The 23056-nt window shown below is 46.4% G+C and overlaps 2 protein-coding genes across 5 annotated transcripts in view; both read left to right on the plus strand.

Annotated features, from left to right (window-relative positions):
* Positions 1-3898: 3898 nt before the first annotated feature.
* LOC108935219 (epidermal growth factor receptor substrate 15-like) lies at positions 3899-13786 on the plus strand. Its single transcript, XM_018753654.1, has 12 exons — positions 3899-4665; positions 6138-6299; positions 7258-7455; positions 7629-7871; positions 8071-8154; positions 8755-8875; positions 9021-9065; positions 10009-10325; positions 10443-10515; positions 10765-10835; positions 11292-11439; positions 12077-13786. Exons 1-12 carry the CDS (start codon positions 4312-4314, stop codon positions 12316-12318), a joined length of 2058 nt encoding a protein of 685 aa, XP_018609170.1. The 5' UTR covers positions 3899-4311; the 3' UTR covers positions 12319-13786.
* A 4259-nt stretch (positions 13787-18045) lies between these two features.
* The window catches only part of LOC108935170 (tetratricopeptide repeat protein 39A-like), a 28024-nt gene continuing 23013 nt past the window's right edge, over positions 18046-23056 (plus strand). For 2 of the 4 annotated variants that reach the window (XM_018753546.2, XM_018753549.2), the window contains exons 1-4: positions 18046-18313; positions 21034-21084; positions 22056-22106; positions 22457-22510. In XM_018753546.2, the coding sequence (XP_018609062.1) occupies positions 18261-18313; positions 21034-21084; positions 22056-22106; positions 22457-22510 (209 nt within the window). In that variant the 5' untranslated portion in view covers positions 18046-18260. Of the gene's footprint in view, positions 18314-20753; positions 20861-21033; positions 21085-22055; positions 22107-22456; positions 22511-23056 lie in introns of those variants that run through there. The other 2 variants (XM_018753550.2, XM_018753548.2) reach the window with 2 other exon arrangements.

The raw sequence follows: 23056 nt of genomic DNA on the forward strand, positions 1-23056 counted from the left end.
TCGTTAATTATTTGACTGACGGAGACACGTAAACAACGCAGTGTCAAATAATCACGGTTCACAAATTTCATTATTTTACCATCACAGCTCTTCACTGGGCAAGGTGTTATATAATTATGTTACCGACTGGAAACTCTACGCACATAAAGGAAAATTTGAGAACGATCAAGATGCGCAGTGTAAACCTTACATTGCAGGGAAACTGCATGATCATGGACTGACGGCTGGGAGAAAGCGCTGTTTTTAACAAAACAACATGCTTTTTCCCCCCCATCCCTGTCGTGACATCTGCCACGTTCCGTAAATCCTCTCCTTATGTGGGGGGAAGAAGAAACGTGTGACAAGACTCAAGAGCAGAGCACTCTGGGAGCACTTTGTGCAGAGTGAGGGACGGAGATTGCAGCGCTTCTCCTCCGTTCCTCTTTTTTCCCTCTGCGCTCGCACTGCACGCCCAGCCATCGCACTCCCGGGGCCCTAGGGGTCAGTAAAATAAAATGAAATAAAATAAAATAATAAATAGGGGGGCGTGGTGGCGCAGCGGGTTTGGCCTGTGCCTGCTCTCTCGTGGGTCTGGGGTTCGACTCCCGCTTTGGATGCTCTGCGACGGACTGGTGTCCCGTCCTGGGTGTGTCCTCTTCCTCCTCGGCCTTGTGCCCTGTGCTGCCGGGTTGGGTTCCGGCTCCCCGCGACCCTGCTTGGGACAAACGGTTTCAGTCAGTCAGTGTGTAAAGTAAAATAAAATAAAGGACGCCAGTAAACAAAAATTAAGGGTTGCCGGGGAAATAAAATAGATGCGCCTGCCAAAATAAATTTTAAAAACTAAGGGTGCCAGTAAAAAAGAAAATAAGGCGTATGTAAAAATACTAAAAAAAAAAAAAACATGGGTGCCAGTAAAAAGAAAATAAAAACAAAAATGAAAGAAATTAAAATAAAGACTAGTGGTGCCAGTAAAAAGAAAATAAAAATGAAGGAAATTAAAATAAAAACTAAGGGTGCCAGTACCATGGGAAAGGCTAATTTTACCTCCCTCTATCATGTGCACAGGTTCTGTGCTTTACATTAATGGAGGGACAGGACATTGTTCCCTGTAGCCTGAAAGTCAGGGACTGAGAGAGAGAGAGAGAGAGAGAGAGAGAGAGAGAACAAGGAGGGCGTCGGGTGGGCTGTGGGGGGGGAAGGAGGGGGCTGCTCTGTGCGTGTCCGCTGCGCGCCGCCGTGGCTCCGCGAGGCAGTGAGCGAGGGATCGAGCGCGGCGCGCGCTCCGGATCTCGGTGCCCGCGCTGCGAAGATGATGCGTGTCGTGCTGGACTGTCTGAAGCTGCCTCAGTACCTGTCCGCCTCTGGCCAGAGGTGAGCGAGCGCGCGCTTCCCCCCGCGGTCACGTGCGCCTGCGCTCACCTGAGCGTTCATCGCGAGGGAGAATATGGGCCGATAGGTGTTAGATTAGAAATTATTTTCACTTCTATCTCAGCCTTCTGCCACCTCAGAGCCGCCCGGACACCAGAGACCAGTGATCACTGGGAGGAGCAGCGTGTTTCGTTCCTCCTCAAGTTTATTGCATGTTCATAGACTATAGTATTTTGCAGAACAAAGATAGAAATAAGTTCAAATTGTCTTAAAAAAAAAGTGAGTCTGGGTCTAGGGGCAAAACTATAAATAAAAGGTAATGTTACGCAACAGAACACACTGTGATTGATTATACATACAGAGAGGGTATTAGAGGGGGGATATATTATATGTGATGTGATACCGCAGTCGCGTCCGTTTGCCCTTGAGCATATAGACAAAGAAAGAGAGAAAAGTTAAAGAGGAACTTCAACTTGCACGCACATGACTCTTAACAGGTCTGACACACACCAAAACTTCAGGACAGGGAGGACAGAGAGATCGAGGTAGAAAAGAGACGCGAGAGCTATTATTTATTTCTCACATAGGCTACCTGCTTCTTACTATGGTAAAAGGTTGGCTCAGTGTTTTGCGTGTTACATCGTCGTTTGCATGATTATTCGCGCTGCGCTCATTCTTGACTGAGCCTTGAATAATCAGTGTTACAGGTTTCATCATCAAAACCAAGGTGCAGTAGATACGCGTCCACGTTTGACTGTAGGACGCGTCTCATTGGCTGATTCCGGCTCACCTTCGCTACTCTCTGACCAATGAAAATGCCCATGGCAGCAGCCGGAAGTAGGACTGCTGGGGTTCAGCGATGAACAGGAAATGAGTGTCAAATGAGTCTGTGGCCTTCCTGTGACCTCACCTGCTTTAAACACTGCTCAAATGCGCAGAACAGCACAGTAACAAGTGTACGGTAACTAGTAGCTATGTATGGTAACTATGCACAGGGCTTCAATACAGGGGTCCAGAACTGATGCCAGACATGCCAAAAAGTCTCAAAAGAACTTTGAAGGAGGCTGTAAATGATTTGCCTTTTTTCTTCTGCACGGTTGTGTTTTCAATCAAGGTCTGTCGGTGTGGTGGGGCTCAGGGGACACAGGCGATGGTTTATATGGTTTACATTCTGTTGTCTCGCAGCGGGACGTGTGCGCGCGTGCCGAGAGAGCAGCCGTTGGACATTTCGGGCTTCGTGATAACTGTTTGTGTATGAATCCTGTCTCTCGGTCTATTAACAAGCGCAAACCAGAGATGTTTCCATAACACACGGTGACTGGTGACCTGCCAGAACACAAACACAAAAGCTGAAGTCACTGCTCAAGTGAACGTGCAGAGGACAGTACTTCACGTGGAGTCTAAATAAATTTTAAACAAGTTTTTTCCACTGACTAAAATTTGAAAAAAAGGCATTGTGATTGTTTTGAATTTTGTAATTCTGCTTGGGGTGGCACAGCGCCTCGGTGGTGCGAGAGGATGTGGATTCGATCCCCGCTCAGTCTGCGTGGAGTTTCCACGTTCTCCTCGTGTCTGCATGGGTTTCCTCTGGGTGCTCTGGTTTCCTCCCATAGTCCAAAGACATGCTGGTCAGGTAGTGTATCTAGCAGTGTAAGTCACCTTGGTGAATAAGGTGTGTGGGCTGATAACACTACGTAGAGTTCATTGGAAGTCGCTTTGGAGAAGAGTGCCTGCTAAATAAATAAATGTACACATATATACACACACACACACACACACACACTTGCTGAAGCCACTTGTCCCAAGCAGGGTCATGGCAAGCTGGAGCCTAACCCAGCAACACAGGGTGTAAGGCTGGAGGGGGAGGGGACACACCCTGGACAGGATGCCAGTCCATCACAAGGCACCCTAAGCAGGACTTGAACCCCAGAGCCACCAGAGAGCAGGCACAGGCCAAACGTGCTGCACCACTGCACCCTTCTGGCAGGCTTCTGTTTTTAACAATTGTACTGTCAACTTTACTTAAGTTATTTCACATTGTGTTACTGTGGGCAGCACGGTGGCACAGTGGGTAGCGCTGCAGTCTCACAGCCCCTGCATGGTGTGAGACGACATGGGTTTGAGCCCCGCTCAGTCTGTGTGGATTGTGCATATTCTCCCTGTGTCTCTGTGGGTTTCCTCTGGGTGCTCCGGTTTCCTCCCACACTCCAAAGACATGCTGTTCAGGTTCCCCATAGTGTGTGAGTGACAGAGAGAGTGTGTTCCACTGATGTATGGATGAGTGACCCATTGTAAGTAGTGTATCTAGCAGTGAAAGTCACCTTGGTGAATAAGGTATGTGAGTTAGTAACACTACATAGTATCCATTATAAGTCGCTTTGGAGAAAAGCATCTGCTAAGTGAATAAATGTACTGTATTTATGTACATTCTTGTGTTTCTTGTTTTTTCTTTATTTAGGATACGCAGTTTAACACCATTGTTTTAAAACAGTTAAATACAATTGGATGTTATGCATGATTGGATAAATCATTGTTTATACAGGTTGGCTTTTTTGCAAGAGAATAGAACAGAGTGACAGCAATATAGCAACATAATCGATATACAAATGAAATGTTAATACTACAAGTGCTTAATAGAACTCAGAGGCAAGGAGTTACAGCGGCCATCAAGAGTCGTCACACAGCCCCATATACCCCCATATACGTCCCGTTGGACAATGGCAGAATTCGGATGTATCACAGAGACTCAGTGCAGTTGCCCCCTTCCTCCTGGACCCCCACATTCACACCCCTCCTCCCATCTGCTCTCATGTTCCCTTTGTTTACCAGCGTTCACAGTGAGGGAATCCTGACAGACGTGGTATCGTGATGTAAAGAGATGGTGAAAGAGAACCTCATCCATCTCAGCTGCTCCTCCTTGCAGTGTGACAGAACGTGGGAGGTCACGGGGGCCGCTGCTGCAAAATGAGCGAAGAGGCGGCTCAAACACCCCCCCCCCTCCAATGCTGTCCTGGCTCCCGCTTGGCTCATGCGCTGTGTGTCCGTTTCCCCTCCCCTCTCACACACCAGCCCCAGCAGTTAGCAGCTAGCTTCTGCCTGGTCCACAGTGCACACAGGATGGTGGAGCAGGGTGCTGAGACCAGAACCATGGCAGGGGGCCACGCACGGGACTGGATGCTGGTCCCCCCTGTCTCAGCCCTTATTAAATACTCATGCTTTCTCTGCTGGTTCAGAGAGAAGGACACAGTGGGGCACGAGACAGAGGAGGAGAAGGAGGAGGAGAAGGAGGAGGAGAGCATCAGGAGCTGTGAAGTGCAGGTAAGACTGAGAGTCAGTCAGCCTGTGTGTGTGTGTGTGTGTGTGTGTGTGTGTGTGTGTGCATGCGTGTGTGCTGGTTCATATAAAAATAGCTGCACTTTGGGATGTGAGCTTGACTGTGATTTTTCCTTTCGACATGTATTTGTTCACACTGACCTCACTGCCGGTCACACGTCTGCGCTGCATGAAGTGCACCTGTCCTGTGGCTCCTCAACATTTGCGTCAAGTCAAAAAAAAAAAAAAAAATAAAATCATGTTGGAAACGTTCTGTGTGCTGCGATAAGCTGCATTGCTGGAGTCCTTGAGCTCCTAGCACAGGCGGCTGGTGGTGCTGGGATTGCGTTTAGGGATGCGGTACGAAGGTGTACTGCCAGTCCATCCAGATCAGAAGCACTAGGAAAAGACGCCGCTGATGGTGTCACGGCTCTCTGCTCTTTCTTCCCGGCTCACGCCTCAAGAAGCTCATCTCTCAGCGTTGCGTCACTAGATACGATTCCAAGGAGGCCCATTATTTATGGGCAGATAATCTGACACTGCCCTTGAGTGAGGGATGGTCAGCTAGAAAATGGATTTTCTCTGGATCAATGGAAGGTCTTAGAGGTAGGGGGGTGGCAGGGCAGCTGCATCGTGGGTTGCCTTGAATGTAGGTTTAAATAAATGCATGAAAATTGACATGGTTGATTACATCTTTAGTTGGAGCTCAAAAGCATTTGTTCCACAGCATGGGGAGCTCCACTGAAGGAAGTGCGATGGACTGGCTGTCCAGTTAGAGCTCAGCACAAATCAAATTCCCTGTTAATACTGCAGCCATTAAACGGAATCTCGGGCGCTTTAATTCTCCGAGAATACGCGGTAGCCGTCACGGCTCGGCGAAGAGCTCAAGGCTCATTGGCCAGTTCATTCCGGTTGAGTGGGCCGCTTTGACCAGGGAGCGTGGAGAAGCCATGAGGTGACTCATTAGTGGTGAAAGGCGACGCGACTGCAGACGGAGCGGGGAGATCTGTGAGAGGTGGGCGCCGCTCGATGCCAGTGTTCCTGACAGCGTGACTCACTGCTCATGTAACTGTTCAGCTCTCGCCTTGATATGAGAAATATATAAATATACTGCATATTCATCTAAAAAAGACTGCGGGGACAAAAATCTTGACTGGCGTCTTCAGGTTATTTATGGCCGTCAAAAATAATAACATCGATCTACGGACGCACACGTATACAGTATGCAATGAATTCGGCAAATACGGTGTGTTGCGTGTGGCCCCGTCTGTGCTAGCGTGATATTATGAATATGCATTAGGTGCAGCATGTAGAACTGATACTTTTGACCAGTATTTACCATGTTTTTGTCCGTACAGCAGGCAACGTCTATCCCGGTACAAAAGGAGCTGCACATGTGTCAGGGGAAGGAATTCTGTCCCCTCTAGCCCCTCTCCGTCAGTCCATTACGTCCTATGATCCTCCGCTGTGCCTCGCAGGAGCTGCAGAAGGAGGTGCAGCATGAGAGCGGGGAGCTCCAGGAGCTGCAGTCCCAGCGGCGCCATGTCCAGGACTCGCTGTACGAGCTGGCGCTGCAGAAGGGCTCCCTGGAACAGCAGCTGGGACACATCCGGCAACAGTGCAGCCAGGAGAACCAGCTGGTAAAGCAGTGCATTGTGGGAGCATGCGCATGAGCAGGGGCACCCTGGGCAAATGCAATTAGTGAGCAGGGGGCAGATTAGCATTTCGCTTTTGACAGTCTTTGATATGTGTGGCTGAGAGCGAACGACTGGAACTGAGCTTCTCATCTGAGATCTTGTCGGGGTAGATGGAGGTAGAAAACGTGTTGGGCTCAAACGGTTGTAACTGCTGCACAAGAACCTCCATCTTTCAAATGTATTTCCTTAAGTTCCTCATTTTTACCTGAGACAGCAGGTGAGATGGACTGCTCTCCAAATAATTGGTGGGGCAGCAGGTCGCGCAGTGCTTAGAGTCACCCTGCACTCGAAAGAACCGGTTCGGAATTCCACCTCTAGCTTTCGCGGTGGTGCAGCGGGTTTGGCCGGGTCCTACTCTCTAGTGGGTCTGGGGTTTGAGTCCCACTTGGGGTGCCTTGTGATGGACAGGTGTCCTGTCCTAGGTGTGTCCCCTCCCCCTCCAGCCTTACGCCCTGTGTTGCCAGGTTAGGCTCCAGCTTCCCGTGACTCCGTATGGGACAAGCGGTTCAGACAGTGTGTGTGTGTGTGTGTGTGTATGTGTGTGATGTGAATGACAGCTTGTTGCTAGATCTTTCATGGGCAGCAGGTGGCATAATGGTTAGAGTCACCGCCTTTGGAATGAAGGGACCAATGTTTGAATCATCCTCCCTTTGATCAAGGTACTTTCCTTGAATTGCTCTAGTCGAAATTACCCAGCTTTATAAATAAGGAAATCATTGTGAGCTGCTTTGGAAAAAAAGCATGAGGGAAATGAATCAATGTAAATGTAGTGCTATGAAGAAGACGAAGAGACACATTAACGGGACGAACTAATGAGTAAACCTGGTCAGTTCTGCAGCCGTTACGAAGAGCAGTTATTTGTTCTCCCTGACTGTCACCTTTTCCTCCTTTCTCTGCACAGATCCTGTCTCTGCAGGCGGAACAGGAGGAGCAGCAGCATCAGATCGAGGAGTACGTGGAGGAGCTGGCGCGGGCACGAGAGGAACTGCGACTGCTGCGAGAGGAGGCCAAGTGCGCAGAGGAGAGGGTGGAGGCGACGCGTGCCAGGCTCCACCCACTCAAGGACTCGATCTGCAAGTCCCATGCGGATGTAGAGCAGGTGCTTGCGTGCGTCACGCTCATATTCTCACTGAGTGACACACACAATCACTTAGACACTGAAGGTGCACAGCACTCCCACCTTGTAAAGAGCTGTATTGTATTGTGTATCTGCCATATGATCACAATCACTTTAGCATGGGGTTGACAAATGGGTACTCTTCTTTGGTCCAGCTGCAGCAGAAGCTGGAGAAGCTCCAGACAAAGGAGGAGGGCGCAGCCACACTTCCCACAGGGGAGGCACCCCAAGAGGAGGAGCCAGGGGTGAAGGTGGAGCCAGAGTTGCAGGGGGAGGGGCAATTGGACCAGGAAGTAGAGAAGAGACAAAAGACCCCCGAGGGAAAGAAGAAGATCTGTGACTTTCCCGCAGAGTTCTACACCAGTGCCGCCCCAACATGCTGTCCACAAGACACTGTGGTTAGAGCACCATGTGCTGCTAGCCTGGAACACTCCAGCACGCACAATGCCATATTTATCCTAAATGCACTTATCATTTCTACGACCAGTTTGTTTTCTTGCTAAGTCTACCAAGGATACATTTTATTATCAGTTCAGGAACGATTTCCACCTTCAAGATCGTGACGTGAAACGTGTTTTTTTTCTCCTTCTGCTTTAGGATAGTAACAGCTCCAGTCCTCTCCATGAAATCACAGATGTTCAAGATGAGAACCAGAAGCCACTAATATCCAGTGTGTTGGAGGTATGAGCCGATCCTCTGCCGCACCTGCTGCCTTCCCTTTCTACCGTTTTCACATTACTCAAGTTAGTCATTAAGACCATTGAACAGTTCTTTCTGTGAAACGTCTTTCATCTTGACTGATTCTGTTGTCAAATGTCCCAAACCGTCTAATTTTCCAAAATTACTTTAATCGCAGGAAAGCATAGTGGCATAGAATTCGTGAAGCTCAAGTAATCTTGGGTAGAATCAGATCAATGCTTTTGATCACCTTTATTACAAATCTAGTTGATAAAATGTTGGCTCTGAATATAGAAATGTTATATACTGTATAGTGGTCAAAGATCGCGAAGCATGGAGAATGATGATCCATAAAGTGACTGAAAGTCGGCCTCGACTGAACGGTTAAATCATCATCATCATATACTGTATATAGAACATTTAGCCAGGAAAAAATTTTATTTAAGAAAGTACTAGACAACGTATCACTAGTCTGGACCAATTCTCTAGATTATATCACTTGCGTTCTTTTTGGTGGGAGATGTAGATAATGTGCTTTGGGTTTAAACGGATGACTACGTTCTTGGTCAAACAGTTGATGTGAAGTAAATTGCACCTTCTCAGAAGGAGACATTTACTGAAGAGGATAACGGGTTCGAGTCAGAAGAGTCATCGCAGGCCCAGCAAGCCTGTACCCCTCCTGTCGCTGAGCTCGACTTCTTCCATTCAGACCCCTTCACAGACAGTAAGTGCATCCACTCCACACCAAAGCAGCAGAGCCTACCTCTGGCCTCTTTGCACAAGTCTTTATTAATCGTAGTCATCTTAGAGTTTGCCACATTCACTGACGCTATAATAAGCTTCAACTGTTTGTTTCAAATTGTTACTAGGTGATCCATTCAAAGATGACCTCTTTGGAAAAGCGGACGACTCAGGTGGATGACTTCTTTTACCTTTGTGCCATGTGAAGACTTTATGTCATGTGTCATGTGCCATCAACTCGGGTTCGAGTCTTGGTGACTTGATAGACCAACTGTCCATCAAGCTTTCTTGGCAAGATACAGAAGTAGATTGCCTGGCCTTTCTTCTGCGCAGTATAGATTCAGTGTTGTTGCTGTTGTTGGAATGGAGTGTGATCTTCCGTCTCCAACGCTGCCCATCCGCTGCTGCCCAGATGGGTGGAAACCATTTAGTCTGGCACCTCTGCTAGAACCTGTCCGTCTTGGGTGGCCCTTCTGGTAGTCAAGACTACCGACGGCATAGCTTCCAGCTTCACAGACGCAAACAAGCCCCAAGCACGACAAGCTAGGTTTCCTTGTTGGGGAAGACTTTATAAGGGGATCTGTATATGCCTACTTAGTACTTTGGCAGTGCTTAACTAAATGCCATTCCAAGTAAAGAATTGCTGTATTGATGCATGACATCATACAAGCTATTCAAAATGCAGGCTAGTATTTTCATGCGTATCTAATCATTATTTTAAATGTCAAAACTGTCAGACTAACAGAGGCAGTCTAGTACAGGTTTGCATGGTTTAAAGGATACACTGCCAGTATCTTGCCCCAGTTTGTCTGTGCAGAGCTGGCATGTTCTCCCCGTGTTCACATGGATTTCTTCCCCCACTTAGGATGGGGTTCAAGTGGTGCCTCGAGATTGCCCTTTTTTGTGCATTTGATTGTAAATGAGCAACAGGTCTCCTGCCCAAGGTTACTGATGGTCGTGTCAGCATGGGGGACTATGAGAGCAGCAGTCCATATGCAAAAGGCCCACCAGGAGCTGAGTTTGACAAATGTTAAATAGACCAATTTCATACATGCTTAGTTTTTATGAACATGAATCAGTAATCTTTAATAACCCCTGTATGTCTCTTAATGTCAGATCTTTTCAGCAGGGACCCATTCAAAGGCACAGATCCCTTCTCGGAAGAAGCCTTCTTCAAGGACTCCCCCTCCGACCCCTTCTGCTCTGCTGAGCCCTTGATCTCCGCGGATCCTGACCCACTTACCTGCCAGCTGGACAGAGCCGAGGGCGACCACTTCCTTTTGGAAAAGGACAGCAGAAGTGCAGCAGGAATGGAAGCTCTGTCTTCTGCTTTTGACAACAGCGATGGTCATGACCTTTTCAGCTCTCGGTCAAACCTCACACCTCAACAAGACCCCTTTGTGACCGTTCTGTATGCCGAGGGATCCTCTGTGGTTAGTTACAAAGAAGGAGCACTAACTTCTTGTTTGACCCCTTTACCCGAGATTGAGTGGTGTTCTCCTGCAGCTCCTCTTTCCCACTAACAACATCTGCTGTCTGTTGTCTCTCAGGAGGACATGTCTTCAGCATTTGGCAACCCTTTTGCTCCAGGAGGCATGGCAGTGAATGCTTGTTCTGACCCAGGTTCTCATCCATTTACTCCACATGGTCTTCAGAGACTATTGCCCTGTGTATAAGCATCTTAATATGCATTTTGCATATCAAAGCACCTTGATATGCATACAGATGTCAGTGCTGATTGTAAACTGATTGTAATCTCTGAGATGTACGTCGCTTTTGAGTAAAGCACCCGCTAAATGAATAAATGTAAATGCAATGTAAATGTAAGCAAGAAAACTCCCCATGAAAACTGATTTTTTTTTTGTCTTACAGATCCATTTTCTGCTGTGTTTGAAAGTGAGTCCTTCGGAGAAAGATTTGCTGAATTCAGCCAGCTGTCCAAGGTGAAGTGATATTGGATGTTTGTGTTTGGAATGTGAACTGGGCGGCATTGTGGCACAGCTAATAGTGCTGCTGTCTCACAGTTCCTGGGTGGTGTGAGAGGATATGGGTTTGATCCCTGCTCAGTCTGTGTGGCTTGTGCATATTCTCCCTGTGTCTCTGTGGGTCTCCTCTGGGTGCTCTGGTTTCCTCCCACAGTCCAAAGACGTGCTGTTCAGGTTCCTCCATAGTGTGTGAGTGACAGAGAGAGTGTGTTCCGCTGATGTATGGATGAGTGACCCAGTGTAAGTAGTGTATCTAGCAGTGTAAGTCACTGCGGTGAATAAGGTGTGTGGGCTCATAACACTACGTAGAGTTTGTTGGAAGTCGCTATGGATGAAAGCATCTGCTAAATATGTAAATGTTGGGAAGTGTATAGGTGGTGGTGTTATTTCTCTACATTTCTGTCCTCTTTGCAGTCAAGCAGTATGGAAAGCTTCAGGTCCTCTGGTACCCGAGTCGGAGATGAATCTCCCACAGAGGATGGTCACCAAGGCATCCTTTATGTGCCCCCATCCATATCCCACACAGAAATAATGCCCACCAGTTCCTCCCCCCTGCATGCCAGTAAGTCCTCTCATTTGAAAGATTTAAGAGTGACTTTACAAACCAATAATTTTCTTTTAAATGTACAAATGAATCTTTACATTGTTTGTTTAGATTAAATGAAACATGTTGCAGTAAAAGCAGAAGAAAAACATAGCACAAATCACACCCTCTCACACTGTCGACTTTGAACCCCGGAGGTCTGCGGTGGACCCATTGTGTGAATCTCTGAGTGAATGTGTGTGTGTGTGCGCTGTTTCCCTTCAATGGACCAGCTTCCCAGCCAGGGAGTATCTTCACACTCTGTGCTGCTGAGATAAGCTCTGGACCACCATCTCCATACAATGGACCAGTGGTTACTAATAACAGATAGATGGATGATTGATTTTTAGTTCAATTTGGCCTTTTCTTGAGTACCTTGAGTAGCTTCACACTGCAATGTACGCTGTCTGATTCACTCATGGTAATGTTGAGAGAGAGGCTAGGTCTTGCTAGTGTCGGTTTACCTTCGATGATAATTTTTACACAAGGTCATCCCTCTCCATCAACTGGTCCGTGTACTGGGATTTCAGTCAGGAAATAATTTTTCTCACAACATTAACCTCAGAATTTCAACTGCAGCACGTAACAGTTCCCGTCTGTTTTATCTGATGAACAGGGAGGCCTTCCGCTGATTCTCAAGCTGACTCTCAAGCTGACTCTTCAGAGCGGTTGGACCGGAGGACTCCCCCATTGCCGCTGCAGTTAGGAGATTCCTCCTCACGGCCCGACAAGGTGTCGTTCCACGACCCCTTCTCCACGCCTCAGTGTGAGCCTCCCCCCGGAGACCCACAGGGCGTCACTGGCTCTGAACGTGCGAGATCCACTTTGCCCTCTCTATCACCCGTGGAAACACTGTAGCCCCGGCCCCATCTCGCCCTACCACAAATCACTCAGTCGAACTGCAGTTCCCGTCATACCCAGCCATATGCAAATCATAAACCGCAGAGCAGCCAGATTTCTTTCTCTCTCACCACAGGAAAGAAGTAGACAAAAGGCAATACACTACAATAAGATTTCTATGGTTTAAAAGTAGAATTATTATTAATGTAATAATTTATTTATTCAAATCAAATTTATTTTTCTAATTCATTCCTTGGAACTGATGATGATTGCAGTAACCAGCCATTATGTTGCCACCAAATGTTACTGGATATTTACACGTCCTTCCTTCCTTTGCTCTTGGTTGCCTTGATCTCCGATGGAGAAGGGCGCCTCCTAGCTGTGGAGGGAAGCCTCCTTCAACTCTCCTCAGCGTGGCCCCAGTGACTTGATTTAGAAAACGTCCCAGTGTTTTCTGGGCTCACACTGACGTCCTGAACTTGAACTGCGATGTCACAGGTTACAGCACCTGCGCAGTCCCCTGTCCCGTCCCACTAAAGCGCAGCCATGCGTCCGCTTCCTGATCTGTATGTGAAATGAGCCCCAGCAGTTTATCCCTCACCTGTGAAAAGAATTGAATTCAAGACAAATTGGTCCCTTTCTAAAAAATGTTCAATTTGTGAGCAGCTTATGGGAATCCACTATATTGATTTTTGTTACTTTTAACACTTCAGCATAATCTAGCAATCAGAACGAAGATGCCTTAAATTGTACGGCCCTTCAGTTCTCTACTCGTTCACGCCCTTAATATTTTATCAACGCTGGATGCATCAAGCCGAATATTTCTTGCTACAAGAAATTTTTCCCGACATTTTTAATAATTTAAAAAGGGGAAGCTTTGGACAGCGTAAATATTCAGAGCCCGGAACTTGATGCGGTATTTGATTTTGTGGCAGTTTCAGCCACAGGCCTTTGTTCTTGGCCAGCTTTGCATAGCAGTGATGTGCAGTTTTTGGTGTTTTTCCCTTTCCTTTTGACTGACTGGCACAGGCGCTGCACACTTGCCCCGGACCGCAAGCTTCAAGCCTTATGAACAGCAGTTTTTGAGACTTTTCAGAGATTCTCAGTAGAACGGCGTTCAGCACTTTGTCTGGGCCACACAAGGACTTTCACGTCCTTATTCTTACACCACTCCAGAGTAGCTTTACTCTCACCTCATTCTATATTCATATATATGTGCATGTTCATTAGAATTATCGTGATGTTCAACGATCGTTTTGTTTTAGGACTAGGTGTGATAGAAAACAATTACATACCGCAGGATATCGAATAAACATAATACTGTTTTTACTGAGCAGTTATTCTGTCATAATTTTCATAAGAATGAAGTGAAATATTAATATGAAATGTTAGTTGCATAACACTAAGGAATGGACTGTTATAGCATAGGTATTGATTTCTGCATAAAATCTGACCTTGTAGCAACACGCTCGGGTGGAACCACATGTACACGGCTCACCTGGGAGTCGGGGGTGTTTCCGTGTGGATGTAGTCTTTCTCCTCCTCCTTCAGGGTAAGCAGTGGGTTAGGAGAGTGAACGGGATGAGCGGCACCGTCTGATGGGCTGCTCTCAGCAGGGCTGGCGGGCTGGCAGACACTGTTCACTAGGGGAGCACCTCCCCATGCCTTCTGTGCCGCTTTGCCCAGCCTGGCCCTCATAAACAGGGAGTGAAAGGGGAAAATCTGGGTTACAAAGGCCCACAGCTCCATAGACCTACTTCCACCACCAGCTGACCTTCCACTGTCCCCCTGCATCTACAGTGTCTTTCTTATTTCCCAACCCTGTTCTTGTTATTACAGCTGTTCAGGAGATGCTTTTATCCTGAGTGCTTGAATAATAAAAAAACAGCTTTCTCCATACTATGTCGATATAGGGAGAGGCAGGCAATAGGTAGGAAGAGTGGACTGTGATTTCGAGGGATCCTGTCGGGATGACTGAGCGCACATCCTTTGGTAACAGTACAGGCACTGATGCTAGTGATGCTACTTTTTCGGTTTACGTCACTCTGTTATTTCATTTTCACTGTTCAACGTACTCAAAATGGTCCTTACATGATTTGTTGCAGGTACATGTTTGGCGTGTGAAGGAAGAAGTGTTGTGACAAATGGTGAATTAAGCCAAGTGCTTGAAATGTTCACCGTTAACGTCTAGACACTTCTGAATTTGGCAAACAAGCGAGTGGAATGTGTATACATTTGAGACACTCTCTGTTTACTAAAGAAGTTCAAGAAGATACCTCATCTGGCTGTGCTTTGATGACTTAACTGAGTCTGAACTTTCCGCTTTTCCGTCCGCGTAATCTACCGGACGAAGTACAAATCTGTATAAAAATAGGTAGATTCTATTTTTTTTCACTCTTTCCCCTTCCTTTGGCAAATTAGTCACTCACTACGACAGGGACTGCTCACATTTTGCGATGACTTTTGGAGGAGCTCCCTTCTTTCCATAGTTTGCTAACGGTCACACAATTTACAGCAGTGGTTGTCCGGTGGAGAAGTGAACCTCTCGTATGAATTATGAGGACAACGTGAGGCAACAAGCCACCGTTTCGTGCTGGATCCTAGCGAATGCTTTCATGCGAACAATGGCGTCAGTATTGTTGAAGCTCTCAACGGCTCTGACCTTCTCTACCGTGCTTTTACACTTCTTGTTATATTATTAGTGACAAAAGAGACCAGTTGGACTCCTGAGTTCCACACACAAGCCAGATGGAAAGAGGCCTTAGCAACATAAATTTGTCATTGTTTCTCGGGCTCTAGCAGAAGACTCAGGCCCATATGGCTGCAGTATTGTGGCCATAGGGGCAGCCTGTGTTGCATATTTGTAAGTTGTTTTGAGTGGGTCATCAATTTTAATGAATGTGTTCTGGTTGCGTGCTCTATTTCCCTGTGCCAAATGGTTATGAAAGTACCATTCATTATCGTCTTAACACTTTACAGTAAGGATACATTAATTTACATGAATGTTTTCAGCTCTTGTGAATAAATAATTCACCCATATGCAAAGCCAGATTAATGGCTTGCAGAATAGTGGTTGATGTCACTTAACATGTATAATAAAAAACTAATTATCGTGAATGAGTGTATGAGTTATCATAAAATTACAACTGTTCTATAAATGTATTCCTTAGTGAATGGTTCACATTCTAGATCACATTTATTTCACTAGCTAATGTATCTCCGTATTAGTTATTTTTAACACTCACTCACTTTGATTAACCGCTTGTTCTTGTTGGGGTCGCAGCAGTCTGGAGCCTATCATCTCGGAATCCCTGGTTCTCTATGCGAGGAGGGGTACCCCCTGGGCGGGATGCCAGTCAATCGCAAGGTTGCCACGCATGCACGCAGACACACACTATGGGCAATTCAGTGCCACCAAATCACCTGAACTGCAAATGTTGGGAGTCTGGGAAGAGACCGGAGCACACGGTGGAAAGCCATGCAGGCACGGGGCACAAGCAAACTCTGCACAGACTGAGCAAGATTCGAACTTATGATGGAACCATATAGAGCTTTAACACATAACTATAACCCGAATATGTATTTTTAAAGACGACATGGGTGTGAGAAAAAAATTTTTGAACCCTATGGAATCATCTGAATTTCTGCATGAATGGCTCTTAAAATGTCATGTGATCTTAGTCATAGTAATGAATAAAGTGTTATTTAAGGAACAACACACGGTATTTTACATTTCCATATCTTAACTGAACTGAACAAATGGTTTAAACAATCAAGGCCATTGATGGATAAAGCATGTTGAAAAGAGGGTAACTGGAGTCAGGAATTCCAGTCAGTTCAGGTGTGGGTTTGACCTGCCCTAGCAAATAAAAAAAAATCAATTATCATTTCAAATGATTTTTCCACAGTAACATAACTTCTCAAATATGAATAAATTTAGAACATGTATTCTTGTTGTAAAAATGGTACATTATGTTTTTCCTAGTAAATTGTGGAAGTGCAGTTATTCTTTTGACTCACAACGGCATGAAGGGAAAAATAAAATCAAAGGTTTTCAGATGTTGTGAAACTAAATACTTTATGAACATTGAAGCTATGAACAGCCAAGAGGGATACTCATCCGTTGACCTCCGCGTTACTGTGAATAATGGGTGCTGTGTCTTGATTTGTTACTTCCTTGTCTCTTCACAGAATGTTAGTAGATTATTAACACATTCAGTGAAGGCGGTATTATTTATAACACATATCAACCTCAGTTTTAAAGTAAAAAAATTGCCTTTATAAATCCATACAGATTACAATATAATAAAATTCAGTTATAAAGATTCGAAATTTTTCCGCATAGCTATGATTTGAACTTTCTCATAAAGTTAACACTACTATCAGACATAGTTACCAAATATCTCAGATATTATGAGTTTCCTGATAGTTATGCAACAATTATATTTTTCATGTTTCATGCACAAGGAAGGGTCTACTGATTCTGCAGTAGTAGTCTGTAGTGACAATTCCTCAGTAAGGAGACTCTAGTCCCCAAATTTAAGTGCTGTAATAAACGCAAAGCACAATATTTACAATTCCATACTTTTGCTGAGGGGGCGCGGTGGGTTTGACTGGGTCCTGCTCCCCAGTGGCTCTGGGGTTCGAGTCCCGCTTGGGATGCCTTGCGATGGACTGGCGTCCCATCCTGGATGTGTGCCCTCCCCTGCGTTGCCGGGTTAGGCTCCGGCTTGCCGCAACCCTGCTTGATTCAAGCGGTTTCAGAGTGTGTGTGTGTGTGTGTGTGTGTGTACTTTTGCTTTTTTCGTCTTCATGGGAAAGGCCTGTCTTTTTTTTTTCTTTTGACAAACAATAGAATAGAAAGGCACTTATCGTGAGAACAAGCCTAGCAGCTTGCGAAGAAGTGCAGCAGTGGAAAGCGGAGCCCTTCTTCCTAGTGGGTGTATGTTTGTGAGCTGCCGTTTGCGTGGAGCCTGGGTGCTAATTATGCCCGCTGATCTCTCGGGACCTGTCACACTGGCTTGTCACCATCAGCTCTGGGAAGCTGTGAAAGGTGTGTTTGCCAAGGCACAGTCACCTGGAGACACGGGTCAGAGGTCAAAGTGGACAAAGCAGACTTTTACAGTGAGGGAAACACTAACTGATTTTGTTGGCGCTTTGACAGTGTCGAAATCGTTCTCACTTCCAGTTATTTTGAAATAGCATAATTTAAGAAAAAGTTGAACGTGCTATTATTCATCTTTGTTTATTTGCCACCTTTGTCCAAGTGGACTAAAAGTATCATAATGAGCCTCACTCTGATTTGTCCATTTAAAAAGGGAAGGATTTTGCTGTGTCAATTCACATTAAGTACCACGGCCAAGAGTAATAGAGAAGGAGTTGGATTCGATTACAAGGCGGCTCCCACACCATTACTCCACCTGCTGGCCGGACTGAACCTGTAGCAACACATGTAGATATCTCTGTGTTTAGAGCAGAGAAATTAAACGTTTCTGCAGGTAATGGGCTTCTTCACTGGTTAAACGTGTTATTTGTGCTCTCTAGGTGCTACAGAGAACAAGGAACATTTATATCATTATTACCCAGGGCAGGTTACCCTATTGCACCAAAGTAAAGGCAGCAAAGCAGTGGCTGTAAACTGACGGCTCTAAGACCCAGCAGCGGCATTCCAGCACACGTGTGAAAGAGAGAGAGAAAGAGAGTGAGAGAGAGACAGAGAGAGAGTGAGAGAGAGAGAGAGAGTCGGTGTGTGTGTGTTTGCGGGGAGGGCATTCACACAGTCACACACCTTAGCCAACAGGAAGAGGAGCGTCTCGTGCTGGACAGCGACCTGCGAAGGCGTCGGTCCTCCCGCTGGACTTCGATGTGTCCCACCGCACCGGCGTCCGGCAGCTGAGCGCGCGCGCGTCTCTCTCTGTGCGCGTGTGTGTTTCGGCGTGTTTGCGCCCTGCTGCACCGGGATGAGTTTTATGGCGGGTTGGAGGCGAAGTCTGAAGAAGAATGACGACAAAAGGTAACTCGTTCACGCGGCCGGGGTGTGTGTGTGTGTGTGTGTGTGTGTGTGTGTGTGTGTGTGTGGAACTCGTAGCAGCAGCACTGACTGAACTTCTCTGCCAGTTTAATCTGAAAATCATGACATGAATTGAGATCCGGCCGGGAGTGACCAGAGCTGTCAAGTGGCGACGGGAGGGTGTGCGTTCGAATCCCACTCGTGACTGTGTAGTGCCCTGATCACGAAGGTTCTTACCCTGATACCGTCAGAACAGCCCACTGGGAAAATGTCTTTCCTAGCCATTAGCACTACACAGAGAATATATAAAATAAAAAGTGATCAATAAATCCTCTAAAATAGCTTTCAGAATTAGAAGTGTGACTGAGCTTCATAAGTAGTAGCAATAAATCTGGACGCCAGCGTTTGTGCTCATCACATCATGTCCTAGCCGTGGCCTTCTTGGCCTCTGTCCTGACCTGACAAGCTCGTGGTGCACGGCTTCTAATGGGTCGTGATCACAGGGGGGTCCGCGGCAGACCGATACGCAGCTGCGAGCGGACATCCTCGCTATCATACAAAATTATATGAGTTAAAATGGTCATTTAAATCGTTAATGATGCGAATGCGTTCAATACATTATTCTTCCGGAGGAACCGGCCCCCTGTTGCCAGTTCGCACTGATGCTCTGAGTTTTTCTTCTCGACAGCGCAGAGGGTGACGGTTGATGGTGACATCGACGCCGCTCCGCACGGACGCTCTCCCGCATCGGTGGCCGCGAGGTCCCGTCGCACCTTGGCTGTTACCGCTGCTCGTTCAAGGAGGAAGCTTTCTCGCGTTCGTCCGTCATCTCTTTTCCGGGCCCGAACTTGCTCCGTGGCCTCGAGCGCCTCGCCGCCGTCACAGGAGGCATTCTGCCGTGCCATCAAGTCGTACGCCCCACCGTAGGGCAAATCGTGGCAAGAACACAGGGCCTCCGTTGGACTCGGAGGCACCCGAGTGAACAGGCAGCTGGTTTTTCTGCATTCTGACGGCTCACTGACATAAGGGTTGGTGCCTGTAGTCGCTGCAGTGCTATTAGTCCACCTTTCGCCGAAATAAATCTCCTGGCATTATTGCTTTGTGGCTTAGATGATTAAAAGTGACGTTCAGTTGTACCCTTTGAAACAGCTTGATGTTTTGCTGGAGTTTAAGAATCTTGCTCAAGGGTCCTTCTGCAGGGCACGTTCCAGGACTCGAACCAGCAACCCGTAGTTTATAAGCATTTCCCATAACCACCAGGTGAATTATCACAGCAAACCATTCTTCTGATGGAATGTCAACATGATGTGAGCTTTTAATGTAGAACCTGTGGTTTTAAACCAATAATTCAAACTTTCATGGAGATGCACCTTTATGGAAGTAACAATGTGTTTGTGGAAGTATTAATATGTGGAAGTAGTTTGAACAAAATCATGGAAATAAAAAATCTGGCACCATGAAGAGCTCTGTCATACAATATTGACGATAACTGTGACATGAGAGAACTGGGTACCGTATTTATCATCAAGGTCATAATAATAATAATAATAAAGCGTGAACATTGCCAGTATGAGGACTGTCTGAATTTTGCCTGTGTTGATTGACCTGCTCTTCTCAAGCACTGGAGGCACAGCGATAATAAACTCGTATCACATTGGCAAATGTGAGATGGGCCACGGCAGAACTCATCATGACGCAACAAAAATCACAGAGCCCTCAGGCCCAGATGCAGTGCAGCATTGATTATCTTTATATATAGCTCTTCACCGTTTTGTAGGGCACATAATTAAAAAAAAAAAACCCATAAAGAGATGGTATCTGTTTAAATATTTCAAATCTTTTCATATCTTAACTAGGCACATGGGGGGGGAAAAAAGGACTGATATTTAAGACAGAAGCACAGCTATCAGCTTAGCAAGATGAAAGGCTAGATCATTTATCTCGATTGTGCGAAAGCAATATAAGAAAAGGAATGTTTTTGCTGTGCCACGTATTACAAATATGCCACACCATCCTTATACACCCTGTATTTGTTATACATTATTATGCAAATGACGCACTATTGCAATAATGCTGCAGTAGTGTGATGAAAAACAAAAGCTGATATTTTTCAAACTTTGCATTTCTCAAATATTTAAATGAACTTTTGTAATGGCTGTCACATGCTAAAATATACAACTTTACAGGTTCTGTCGTAGGTAGTAATCAGTCATAGCATTATCCTGTATATCCCAGCGATGTCGAGCAGCCGCAGTCCGCGATGCTGAAACACGCTGTGTCCTAACACGAAATCGGATGCGTGCCCCTACACGACCCCTCTCTGACTCAGGGAGCTCTCTTACGCAACTAATTGTACTTTCGTTCTTTCGGCCTGAGTTTCGCGTTGCTCGCCGTCGAGGGTACGAAAGGTCACGGGCGCTGAAATTAGCGGCAGCCCTTGTTTTGGAGTTGTGTTGTATTTTAAAACGGAGGTGTTTCGCGTGTGGTCGAGCAGCCCCTCCGAGAAGAAACTTTTGAAGATGCTCTTTAACAAGTGAAGCTGTGTCAGTGGTTAGGGAACCTTGTTTCCTGTGTCTTTGAAAGGCATTGTACGCTTGATTCTTTGAACCGCGCTAAAATTAGAGCGGCTGCCCAGACCGCATAGAAATATACTCTGTTGCCGTGACCTCGCTCTTGTGTGTCGATGCGGAGCCGGTATTTTCATGCGTCTCTTTCTCTTTCAGGAATTCCTTGCCGGCTGGGAAAAGCGGAAACAGCCCCGTTCCTCCTCCCAGGTACAGCTTGGTCATTCGCAAACTTCTTCAAGTGTTCGCTCGAAAGAGGTCTGAAAAACCGACAGCCGGCCACCCGTTTGCGTCCTTAAAGTTGTCGATTTATACTGGCCGCGTGAAGCGGGCATGTTCACTTCTGTATGAAAATCACTGATTTTGGAAAAGGGATGTAGCTGTTCCTGTAGTTTCTCTTTACTTCCACTTTTGTGTCCATGGGCATTTTTTGTAGCCCATATCGCCCTACGTTTGCAACCCGGCAACATAGGGCATAAGGCTGGAGGGGGAGGGGACACACCCCGGACGGGACGCCAGTCCATCGCAAGGCGCCCCAAGCGGGGCTCAAACCCCAGACCCGCTGGAGAGGTGGACCCGGCCAAACCTGCTGTGCCACCGCACCCCCACGGCACAGAAGTAGTGAGAAATACTCCATAGCTAAATAAATGTTGGATTGAAATTACGTACCCGAATTTGGACTGACAGACACCCATTGGAGGAGCAGCAACCTTGCGGCACTGATGCGTTGAAGTCTCCACTAGTAAATATAATACCTTCCTTCTAAATAGCCTTTAAAAATTCTAAGAGGACTCAGTGCAGTAATTCAGCCTGGTGTCCGAGTGGGATTCGGACACATTCCCATTCAATCTCAATTGCTCCTTTTCCCGCGTCCGCCCTCCTCTGGGTGTCGGACCCCTGCGTAAAGGCCCCCGCTGCCTATATAACATTCCTCTCTTCTTCATCCAAGAAGCCCTAACTTCCCCTCGCACCACATGCGCATGAGAAAGCGAGAAAGGAAGCTAGGAAATTAAATTTTAATACTACCTTCCATACTTTGCTCTCCAGACAATTAAAGGGCAGAATGTTTGCGCATAACAGCTTTTTCATTTTGTCTCAGTTTCAGTAAACAGTAAAAATAATAAAAAAAAAAAAAGCTCCCCGTTGCAATCTCACATATGAATGAATGGTTTTGCTTTCAGGTTGTCTGTCATAAACTGCAAGGAAATGGACCCGATCATACCTGATTTAATGTAAGTATCCATAAGCGTCATTAACCTGTCAAAAGTAAACATTTTCCACTGAGTTATCTTTCTGGGCTCAATAGGCTCTTGCTTTGTTTCCCGGGGATATTACCGAAGTCTAAAGTGGATCAAGCTCTTCGGCTGCGGAATGGGTATTACAGCCCATATAATACATCTGCTTCTGCCATTGTTCCATAAGCTTTTCTTTTTTTTTCACTACGCTTTGCATTTCTGTGTCAGGTCATCACCACATTCCAGTTATAGTATTACTGGGATAATGGCTGCTTTTAGGAAAACAAAGCTCCCTTCTGCTTTGTGTGCTGCTGAGACGTGGTCTCAAAGTCCTCTTCCCGCTTCAGGTTACCTCGGGACGACGGCGGCCGCAAGCCCGTTGCTGCAAGCCCAGATCTAGGGTAAACCTCCGTTTCGTTACTTCCAAACACCGTTGCGTCGTTTCGATCCATTTTCGTCTTCCTTAGCGCAGATTTCTTTCGTTTTCTCTCGCTTTTTCTTTGTCTGGCTCGTGCTTTTCGTGTAGGGAAACGGGCCTTCAGAACGGCCGCGTACGTAGTCCCGTCACAGCTCGCGCTGTGCGTCAGGCAACGAGAGCAAAAGCTCAGCGCATGACCCAGGCTCGGCGATTCCCTTTCTCAAAGTTTAATTAATTTTTTTCTTATTTAGCTTCAAGTTTTTTTAGGAACATGCACACGTTTGTAGATATTCATTTACATCTTTATATAATAAAAGATCATGTGATATTATATTAAAAAAATCTTCCTCTCACTGCACGTAGGGTGGTGTGTGTGTGTGTGTGTGTGTGTGTGTGTGTGTGTCCGTCCGTGTCCGTCCGTCCGTCCATCCTCGAGCTCGGGTCCTCTACCACAGGCCTTGGAGTTTGAGGGTTCTCCGCAGTATCTTAGCTCTTCCTAGGACTGCGCTCTTCTGGAGAGAGGCTTCAG

The sequence above is a fragment of the Scleropages formosus genome, chromosome 3, assembly GCF_900964775.1.
Source record: "Scleropages formosus chromosome 3, fSclFor1.1, whole genome shotgun sequence".
Taxonomy (NCBI): Eukaryota; Metazoa; Chordata; class Actinopteri; order Osteoglossiformes; family Osteoglossidae; genus Scleropages; species Scleropages formosus.